This window comes from Dysidea avara, chromosome 13 (assembly GCF_963678975.1).
Source record: "Dysidea avara chromosome 13, odDysAvar1.4, whole genome shotgun sequence".
NCBI classification, from domain to species: Eukaryota; Metazoa; Porifera; class Demospongiae; order Dictyoceratida; family Dysideidae; genus Dysidea; species Dysidea avara.
The window spans coordinates 570,938-582,399 of NC_089284.1; the positions used below are offsets into that span (position 1 = coordinate 570,938).

Sequence of the window (11,462 nt, forward strand, 5' to 3'; positions counted from 1 at the left end):
TTTCTCCGTATTATCCAGTAAATGTTTATGTCTCCGTTGTGCCCACGTACGCGTAACAATGGCTGTAGCGGAGATTGATAGCTTGGAGCAACTGCTGGACAAAGCTGGTAGCGAGCCGCTGGATAAAAGAGAATTGTCTGAAGTAAAGAGAATCCTTTATGGAAGTCCAGTTGAGTAAGTGAACTTATTTTCTAGTTTGCTGTCATTACAATGTTATGGGGCTTAGAACATTGCAGATGTCATCTGAGGCAACAAAGAAGGCTGACGAACTGGAGTTTCAGCTGAGTGGGTATAAGTTTACAGCAACTCCAGAGATAACCAGGGCCCCCAGGATTGTTCGAATTGGACTGGTCCAGAACAAGATAGTTATTCCTACAACAGCACCTGTTAATGAGCAGGTACTCCATAACTGTTGAACTAGTCTTGGCCACATAGCGCTTATCAGTTGTAGCTTGTACTAACCTGACAAATTTTATTGCAGCTGCTACCTTGTAACTATTCTCAACTAATTTCATGTCAGTCCTTCACCATTTCCACTATGTATCACTTGTGCAATTGATTGTATGATACACCCATAGATGCAATGCTTGTCAATGATTCAGCATTACCGTGATGTGACCCCTAAAGAGTAGTGTAGGGCCTTGCAACATGACCAAGTTTAGTATGATTGATTTGGGAAAAAAGTTTTGTCTCTAAAAACTATCTGCCTTGAGCATGATAAGCACCATGACATGTGTAGAAAAGTTACACAAGATTAATTGAAAACTGCATACACTGGATGGTGAATTACTGCATGCTTGGGCCAAGTCAGTTCTTTGCAAATCGAGTAGTTCAAATTTGCAATGGTTTTACATGTCTGACATCAAGAGTCCATAATGGACTCTTGGTAATATATATTGTAAAATATTGAAGGGTTTTGGTTAATGATCACTTGTTTTATATATATGAGGAATCCTTTGATTTAAGTTGATGTGTTAATGGATGGGCCCACTCATAGGAGCAATAAATAGAGGGAAGGGACGAGCTGCCAGGCCTGATAGAGGAGGCTGTTTATAAGAGCACTTGTTACAGTTCCAATAACAATCTAGCCTGTTGATGCTGTCTGGCCAATTCCAGAAGGACAAGCCAGGGCATTAGATCATCAACTGTGAATTCACAATTTCACAGAATCCCAGAGACTTTTGGGCACATGAAGCAGACCTGGCATAGTGGCAGTAACAGTATTAGTAGTAGTAGCTAACAATAAACACATTTTGATTTGTGTGTGGCAAATCTGGTCACATTTTGTCAACCCAGTAATTGTTATTTAGTTGTGTTGTGTTTCGTATTCAGATGGCAGCATTACACAAGAGGTTACAGGATATTACAGAGGTGGCAGCATTGTGTGGCGTTAATGTGATATGCTACCAGGAGGCCTGTTCTATGCCATTTGCTTTCTGTACAAGAGAGAAGATACCCTGGATGGAGTTTGCTGAGTCTGCGGAAGATGGACCCACTATCAGAATATGCCAGGAGGTAAATTTGTAATGGCATGAAGTTTAAGAGACGACTCTAAAGTACAAATTGTGAGGTAGTGTGAACCAAAATGCTATCATAACCTCTGTCTTGCAATAGACTAATAGTATAAGCACCTATGTAGCAGAATAAGAGCACAATGTGAAGCAGCTGAAACACCAAGCAGCAGCTGAAATGATTGTTGACTAACAAGAACTTGTAACTACTGCACAACAAGAATTTGTGGATCTTTATTTTGAGGGTAGAAATTTTTGCTTCTGGATATTTTATGCATTTGTAAAGTTATTACTGGACATTATGCCATCAGCTGAAAGTTTTACACCTTTGCAACCACTAGATATCCAGTAATTTAGCCACTAAATGGTTCATACAGCCATGGGTATACTGTATGTCTCTTACTGCTTCTCTATCTTCATCTGTAATGACAACAAATTCTAATGCAATAGCACCTAATCCTATTGTGAGCAAGCTGAATTTAATTACCAAGGTGATGAATTCTGTTGCAAAAGCGACAAATTCTAGAAGCCCTTTTCCATAATGATGTAATGTAATTTCTATTTGAGGTGCTCTTATATTTTCGAGTACTGTTTCCTGCAAAGCGAATGTTTTTGATGAGCTTAATAAAGCCTATATCGAGGCACAGCAATCAGGTATGGTTACTAGGTCATTAATAGAGCAATATTTACTGTACTTAGAAAATTGTAAGCATAAATGAATTCTATTTATTGCATTGTACTCATACTAGCCAGTTGTACTGTGATGTTCTTTCTGGATTACACAATCTTCATTTAGGATCCAGTAGTTGAAAATATTAGAGTACCCCAAATAGAGATCACCATTTTTAACTGTGATATCATTATAGAAAAGGCTTACTGTATATGAAGTCAATAGCAAAACCTATAATAGTGTTTATTCCAAGATTGTGTGGCATGTGGTGGGTTCATTTATGCATTTACTACTATTACTACTACAGATGGCCAAGAAATACAACATGGTGATTGTTGTACCGATATTGGAGAGGGACTCGATACATAATGACATCATTGCTAACACAGCTGGTGCGTGAATTACACTGAATAAATGATATGGGATGTGATAGTGGTGATGCGTGTACTGTACATGTCTGGCCTATATACCATACAGTGTGTTTGTGCTGTGTATGTTTAACTATGTTAGTATCCAGATATGAGGTATGTGGTTAGGTATAGTGTCCTTTTCTATATGTATACAGTGTGAATGTGTTACACTGTGTTACTAATATTCTGCTGTTATGTTTCTCTAGTGGTCATTGCTCCATCTGGTAAAGTGGTGGGCAAGAGCCGCAAGAACCACATACCCCGTGTTGGTGATTTTAATGAAGTAAGATACCATCAAGTACATTTTACCAATGGTACAGTAAACGAGCAGAGTATTGCATAAAAGTACACATCCATTGTTACAGTATAAAACAATGTAGATGGTTTTTCAAGAAATTGCATGTACAATTGAATGTATTCATTCATGTGTATAGTATGTACAGTTTTAATATTGTTGTTGTAGTCAACCTACTACATGGAGGGAAACACAGGACACAAAGTGTTCCAGACGCAATATGGTCGAATTGCTGTCAATATCTGCTATGGTAGACATCACCCTCTCAATTGGTTGGCTTATGGTCTAAATGGAGCAGAGATTGTATTTAATCCATCTGCAACTGTTGGTGCTTTAAGGTGTGTATTGTTTGTGTGTATATGATTGTCACATTACGATATACAGTATGCCATAAATTCAAAAGTGTTTACTTCTTTGTACTGTAAATAGTACTTTGAAGTAATTTCATGCATGCTGCTACAGATAAAGCCATCATGATGTTCAGATTACAACAATCAAGCTCATTTTATGGGTGGTAACACTATGCAAAGTTTGCTGTCCTAGTGAGGGTCTATAGAAGGGTTCCACATGTAAAGCATTGTGCCAATAGTCTGTAATTTGTGAAGTCACTTTTCAATGGTACGTAATGGGAGTAGCACTCTTACTTGGGGTCACCATGGTTGCCCACTACAATTATTGCTGTCAGAATTAAAATCAAATGTGTTTTAAAGCAGATAAGTATTTAATTCATAGATTAGTAATTTAATGCTTTATAGGATTTTGCCTCCTGGCTGTAGCTTTCACCCACTGACCTCACAAATGTTCAACAAGCAATGAGATTGTGTCATCACAATACGTTTCAAACCCTTTATTAATTGAGCACATTGTTCTTTCAGTGAGCCAATGTGGTCTATTGAAGCACGCAATGCAGCCATTGCTAATAACTACTTTGTTGGAGCTATCAACCGAGTAGGAACAGTAAGCTAGTCTACATGTACTTGTTACACAATATACGTGCATTAAATATGCAATCTGGGACTACTAGTGAGTACCAGTAAACTATGTGGGAAAATACAAACAACCTTATTACCTGCAAGTCTGTATAGTAGGAGAACACTACTGTCTAATAAATAACTAAAAAGTAATAGCAGATGCGATCTATACAAATTTTATGTTTTATCATCCTGAGTTTTGATACAGGCTGTATGTAATTGTTTTGTAGGAGGAGTTTCCCAATGAGTTCACATCAGGGGATGGCAAGCCAGGTAAGCTTACAATGATCTAAGTTAACCATTGATATGTGTACACCTCAGCTCATAAGGATTTTGGTCATTTTTACGGTTCCAGTTACATTGCAGGCCCAAATGGAAGCCGAACTCCAGTAAGTGTGTTTGGTGTAGAATCTTTACTAGTGATGTGCAATATACCAAAACATATTTTAATCAAATCATATGGACTCTAGGTTCATATGCAAGTCAATGTTTTGCAGTGCTGTGTAGCTACTGTAGCATGAAGCCACCTAACTTCAAAGCAAATTTCATTTATAAAACCTAGCTGGTCATGGTGCATTTTTAAAGTAAACCATGGCTGGCTCATTATAGGACCAGGTGTCCTACAGGCCTTTAGCACTTGTGCTGTAAAGATTTAATAATAATAATTTTAATAAGTGTGCGTGGTACCACTGGTTTGCTTTCAGTACAAATTTGATTGTAGGAGTTTATTATTGCTCATGTGTGCATCCGATTTTGTATCCTAATCATATGGAAGGTAATTTGTCAACCTTGGCTACCCTATGGGTTGAGAAACATTACACTACGGTGAGAACTAGCCTATTCCCAAGTGTTTTGCCACATGTTTTCAGGATATTCATTCTACAGTGAAGCTTATCCCTCAAGACATTTTAGTAAACTTTGTAAACAGTCTTTTATAATGGTGTAGCAGTTCTACAACAGCTGTAAAAATGCTTAATTGGTGATATTCGCAGGATTTGCCTGTTTATCATACCCTGCAATGATAGTGCTGTACATTAGGGAATATGAAGGTTGGGCTTTTCTGGATCACCCTAAAACCAAGCAACCTCACATGTTTGTCCACAGATTCCGTATTTCAAGTGAGATTTCAAGATTTTCATAATATCTTAATTATCATTAACTTGTGCAGAGTTTGCCAACAATCTACAACATTTCAGGCCAGATTTAGACTACAAGCTTCTTAACTCTTTAAATTAATGAGTATGCATGGGTTCAACAGTCACAATATTATGTTTACAAAAAAGTAAAAAAAAACAGGTACAAGAACAATGAAGTACTTATTGTGCAAAAACCCTCAGGTAAATTGAATATACATATGGATGGATCCGTATTGCCAGTGTCCCGTTTTCTATAGCAGGTCCACGATTATCACCTTATACAAACCAGGTACAAAAATGCAATTAAAGTAGCTTTGGCTCCAATTTGCACTAAACAAGCAGCAGTGAATAGCGTGGTAACTTAGTCTTTGTGTGACAACATCTGGACCTTAGTGTGGTTAGGCATTAGTACAGCCTTTTATTGTGCACTCTATTTTTACCACAATCAGGGTTATGTGTGTGGATGGCTTCCATAAATTAATTTTGTATCTGAAACCATTATTCACTTTTGCCACACCTTTAAATGGATTTTTGTATTCCTGATGAGATATCTGGTCTTCACAGAACAGTGATAAAGTACAAGCTTTGACTTTTTAACTAAAGCCTGTCACAATAAGTATCATTTATTTTCCTGCAACAATTTTATAATCCAATCCCCACCTATGGACCCATATAAAACTCCCTCATTATCTCAGTGTGATATTTCACCTTTGGTTTTACTATATTTTGATGGTGAAATAGAGAGAGGTTGGAAATCATGTACGTAAAATATTTGTGGGAGCCTATAATGTGAAAGTGGACTAGGCATTAGACTAGTTGTATGTGTCATAATGTACCACATGGCCTAAATATTTCGAGGGGGGAAATTTTCGCTGATTTTGCGGTTTAGGGGGTTATCAGCAAAAATTTTAGCCTTGAAATATTTAGACCTCCATATAGTCTTAATACATTTTGCAAATCCGCAAAAAAAAAATTTTAGCAACATTGCTCAACCTCGAAATATTTGCCCCTCGAAATATTTAGGCTATACAGTATATAGCTTGTGGCAGATTGAAGAAGTTTCACCACTGCAGAAGACTCTAGTAACTTACTATTCAGTGTGTACCTCCCTAGAGAGGAAAAGGTTGTTATTGTGTTAATACAAGGCTGGAAGCATATTGCATGTGACTGGACTACTTACTTATAGCAAGAGTTCATAATGTACTGTATAGTAGGGACCACAAAGGAGTAGGCGTGGCCCATGAAATAATATCACCTTAAAAAAAAACAGCCTTAATTTCCCCTGATGACAATGAGGCAGTATTGGTTAGGTAAAACTAAGCCCAAACAAACTTTCAGATTGACCCGAAGCGCTTTCAACAAGTTGCTATGGAATTTTAAAATAGTTTATTTTTAACAGAATTTTCTACTGATTGCCTGAGTGATACTTTCACACAAGCGTAACTTGATAACGGCTAAGGCTATGGGCTTGATTTTTTTCACTGTTCGACGTCGCATTGGCCCGACAGGTGCCTTTTGGCATACCGCAGTACGTACAATGTATATTCTTCATGGACTTAACAGTGTCCTCTTTTTTGTTCCATTCATGTTTCACTACTGGATGCCAAAGTAATGAAATTAGTATGAAATAATATTCACGATAAATTCACACAAAAATAATAACCTGAGAACTGTATGAAATTAACCACATGAAAAGTTTGTGAGTCTTTTAAATTTCATTATCTGAAAAGTTTGTGAAAATGTTGTGAAATCTTAATTTGAAGTAACTATAGTACTGAATTTGTACTAAAAGTACTTATGAATTTGTACTGAAAATGTCATGAATTTAAGTTTGTGCTTCAGCCACTTGTTATTTATCCATAAACTGGAAATTATTAGTAGAGCATGAGAACTGAGGCATAAATAATTGGGCATAATTTGAGCATAATAGGTAAATTTTTTAGCAGTGCAGCATAGCATAGTAGGTAAAATTATGAGCATAATTGGCGGGTCCCTAACCACAGCAAGTCGCAGGCTAAAGTATAGACTCTGACTCAGGCAATAATGCAGACAGTTGGCGGCTATATGGAAACCAGCCTATACTAGTATACATGCATGCACCATGATAGAAATATTGGCACAGGCAAAGTTCTACAGTGTTCATCAGTGAAATAGATATTGGCCATGATTCTCAACTACCAACTGTTCAGTTGCAGCAGTCGGCATGGTACTGTACCTGTCTAAATGGTTGAATGACAAATATAAAAGCACACCGTGCTCTACGAAGAAAGGAACACGTAATGAACTGTGGTAGCCCAAGACTGGACTCGTACGTAACAAGCTGAATAAGTGTATCGTACTCTGGGGTGGGATGGGCTGATATTCTGAAAGCAGCAAATCTTGTAGATTACTTGTTTACTGTAATAGCCATCCGGGAATAAACGAGAAGAAGCTAATGCAAATATAACGATACAAAGGAAATATACCTGTAGAGTCAGCTAGAGTAACTGGCACCAGTCAATCGTTGCTATCCAGCTTCCCGCTCAGCTTTCCAGCAGTTCCACTCGCTGAGAGCCTTGTAAGAGTTTTCTCTGTGCTGCCGTTGGTCCAGCACCGAGCTTTACATCACGTAAGTCAATATTATTCACTGTTCCATACTGTTATAGAACAAGGTCTCAAACACAGCTTCGCTGTACAGCCAGAACTACGCCATAACACTCATCGCTAATGACAATATTTTGTCATTTATTTAAGGAGGCGTTATATAGAATACTATCTAAAAAGCCTGTACAAGGCATGCAAGGTTTCGTGTGTATTTTAATATTACTGTATGAATGTTTTGTTGTTTTTTCCTTGTATAGTGTTGTTTTAAGGCCCGGCAAAAAGAACTACTCACATACTGTTTGTTTAGCATGTAGACATATCAAGGTGTCTCCCGGGAGTGTCAGTATCCGGGCATGATTGTTGTCCTATAGCATGCTCTGAAAACTCCTCCCTTTTGATAATTATTCCTTGTTGGATTGTAGGTAGTGTATACAGTGTAGTTGCAAGTATGGTTGTAGTGCAGTAATGGATCTCTGGCTGGTTTGCGGAATAGCTACCGCTGTAAATCACCAGATGTCAACCATAATTCTTTCTTGGCTTGCGTAGATGCTTTCACAGGTCCTCATAGTCAGCCGTTAAAACTCTTGTCCTGTGACAATATTACAGCTAATGCCATGTCTGTTAATCTAAATTTTCCAGTTTATACATCAAATGTGTCTGTACAATACTGAAAGTGCGTGCACACATATTTGACTGGATTTGTGAAAAGGGGTCTTCTACACATATCCAATTTACCAACTTTGACGACTCATAGCTTCACAATGGAAAAGCTGTTGACTTGAAATTTGGTCAGTAGTTAGCACCAACGTAGCTGGGTTGATGAAGCAATTTTCAGGTTAATATTTCTCTTGAGTACTGAGTTACAGTCTTTTGAGTTCATAAAAATTGGCTGTGTGTGGAAGACCCCTTTTCACAAATTTGATATAATGTATAACAATGTATAACAATGTATAACATACTGTAGATTTATTTACAACAGATTCAAAATAATTAACATACTGTAGATTTATTTACAACAGATTCAAAATAATTTTTCATTACAGAATAAATCATTATGCTTAGCTTTTCTTGTTGATTTGGATGCTTCACTGTTGAGATCTTGAAGATTCCATGTTGTCTTCTTGACAATAGCTACAGATACTCATAATTGGTCTGTATCTGAGTCATCATTTCCATAGCATGGCCTGTACTGAATTTTAAAAGTTTTTTGAGTAGGTTTCTAATGTGTTAGATATAATTACTAGTGTAGACGTAGCCAGAAAATTTTAGAAGGAAATGTTAACCTGATGCTACAGAGCTGACTGCTCTATTAGAATATTGATCGTTTGCAGTAAAGCTCTCTTCATTCAACTACACCATAAATTTAGGCACTTTATGAAAATCTCATGAAATATTTATTAAAATAAATTCATTTACTTTTCATCATGTTATAGTTCAAAACATTAGACATGAAAATGTCATGAAAAGGTGTATTCAAAAAATCATTACATTTTCAGTATATCGATTTCATGTGAACATATTACCAGTGATTGTGTAGTCACAAATCATTGCATTTCATTACTTTAGCACTCAACAATATAGTTCGTGAAAATGCAATGATAATGATATTTCATGATTTTATGAGATTTCAGTACAAATTCATTACTTTTTAATTACTATCACCATCCCAAATTCCATATGTGAAAAAGTTGTGAAATGAGAATTCACAACATTGTAATATGTATGAAGACAATTTCATTGCTTTTTAATCCACTTTTAAGCAGTTTAGAACCCAGTAGAGTGAAGTGTCAATTTGGCGATAGCACATGATGGCTTCCCTTCGTAACGGAAATTGTCCGTATTTGTCATAGTGGCTATTTTGATAGCAGAGGTGCTTTTCAGACATTTCTTGATTCATACTGCTGTGTAATGGGTTGGACATAGCCGACAACAAAGTGTGATGGATACTTCACTTTTCAGACAATAATTGATATAACTTGGGCACGCGGCACTATATTTTTCTTTCAGTATGTACTATATGGATTGCAGAGGTGCTTTTTGAACAGCTCTTGATTCAAAATGCTGCGTAACGGGCTGAACATATGCTTAACAAGATCGCTAGCAACCAAATTACTCCAACTCTGAGTTTCTCACTGAACTACAATCGTTCCTTCATGGGTCAAGACTGCTTAATAGGCATTTCTTGCTAAGCCATTCGTGAATACAGCTATCCTGAGCGTCGCAAGTGTGAAAGCTAATGATTCTTGCACTTTTACAGCTGCTTGTACGTCGCAAACCACATCTTGTTATTTTCAGGATACACCCTTCTACAGGGGTGTATGAGAGTAGGATACTCTCCTAGTATATATATTCACACCACTTTCACACCTCACTTCAAAGAGAAGGTGTATAAGTGGTATAATAGCATGCTATCAGTGCTCAGGAATGCATTAACAAGAAATGGAGATAGTATATACAAGTTATATCCCTTAACTTGTATATACTACCTCCTATTCGCATTAATGCATTCCAAGCATTCTCAAAAATCATCCTATTTCTTTGATGAAACTGTGTGATCTCCTCCGCTTTAATATAGCAACACTTCACAGGATCAATAGTGGGTTTTAGTTTTGTAAAGTGAGCTAAAGTATAGATTATGGACTTGAGGAAGACACTGAGCGTGTAAGTGCTTAATTTATTTGGCCATTAGTGTTAACATATTCATCACTTTAGTTTATTCATGGCTAGTAAAATAAGCACTTTAGTGCACTTGAATTGTCTTTATATTGCTGTTTTGACACCTGGCGTGATGTCACACACACACATGTAGTGACTGGGCATGGTGCTTAATTGACTAGGCCATTATAGCGTTGTAAACATATTTACTGCTTTAGTTTATTTCTTTTTCCCTTTTTATGGTTTTCTTCTATTTTGTTTTCCATAGAGACATGTGGGTGGAAGGGAGTGCCATTATGGCTGGAGGGAAAAAAAAGTTTATACATAGCTAGTGTAGTAAGTACTTTATAGTGCACTTAATCATTATTAGCTGTTCAGCTCGCTTTAGGACTTCCTGTGACTTCCTGTGTTTAATTGCGTACCTACAATCGAAGCGGTCTGCATGCTCGTGTCGATACACTTACATTCGGCCTCTCAGCAGCTTCTTGTTGTTGCACTTATGACATTATCCACAATCGAAATTCACATGGTCCCATATAAATACAACTGCAACACATTCTTGCAGTTTCCCACACTTGCAGGTGAGTCACCCAAGTGGACTACATTAGTTGTAACTTGGGCACTTGTGATTTGCCTGAAATATACGCACTCATGCCATGTTACAGCTACCTTGTACATATTGCATCATTTTTTTTCTGGAGAACATACCCCAGATCAACACATCAGCATGATTGTTGCACCTTACCAAAGTGGCCTTGCCAGACATAATAATAATTTCATCTCTTTTTATGTTGCAGGGATTATCCAGAACTCGGGATGGATTGTTGGTTACTGAAGTAGATCTCAACTTAAATCGACAAATCAAAGATAAGTGGTGTTTTCAAGTAAGTTAGTCAATTCACTTAAATTGTCACTTTAATACTGTTTATTCCATAGATGACAGCCAGGTATGACATGTATGCAAAGGAGTTAGCTGAGGCTATCAAACCTGACTTCAAACCTCAAATTGTGCATGAATGAAGAACACTTACCCCTATTATGATCATTGTTGTTTTGCTATATTTCCAAGTGCTTACTAGCTGGTGTGATTGTTGAACCTCTAGCACTTAGTTTCAACAGTCACAGCTGCTCATTCCTAATAAGGGAGCATACCGTAATAGAAGATACAGCGAGCAAATGAGATTCCGGAGCACAGTAAACTATTACAATTTGCACCTACTGCACACTTCTC

The 11,462-nt window shown here is 37.2% G+C and overlaps 1 protein-coding gene across 1 annotated transcript; it reads left to right on the forward strand.

Moving 5' to 3' along the window:
• Positions 1-9: 9 nt before the first annotated feature.
• LOC136242415 (beta-ureidopropionase-like) lies at positions 10-11,292 on the forward strand. Its single transcript, XM_066033836.1, has 11 exons — positions 10-174; positions 227-398; positions 1,333-1,515; positions 2,489-2,573; positions 2,798-2,874; positions 3,055-3,224; positions 3,762-3,843; positions 4,088-4,130; positions 4,179-4,246; positions 11,029-11,115; positions 11,168-11,292. Exons 1-11 carry the CDS (start codon positions 59-61, stop codon positions 11,249-11,251), a joined length of 1,167 nt encoding a protein of 388 aa, XP_065889908.1. The 5' UTR covers positions 10-58; the 3' UTR covers positions 11,252-11,292.
• Positions 11,293-11,462: the final 170 nt, after the last annotated feature.

Excerpts from the sequence above, each read along its gene's own strand:
- LOC136242415 (XM_066033836.1), top strand. The coding sequence starts at position 59 with ATGGCTGTAGCGGAGATTGATAGCTTGGAGCAACTGCTGGACAAAGCT. Across the intron at positions 175-226 it reads CTTTATGGAAGTCCAGTTGA|AACATTGCAGATGTCATCTG; the intron begins GTAAGTGAACTT and ends TATGGGGCTTAG. Across the intron at positions 3,225-3,761 it reads GCAACTGTTGGTGCTTTAAG|TGAGCCAATGTGGTCTATTG; the intron begins GTGTGTATTGTT and ends TTGTTCTTTCAG.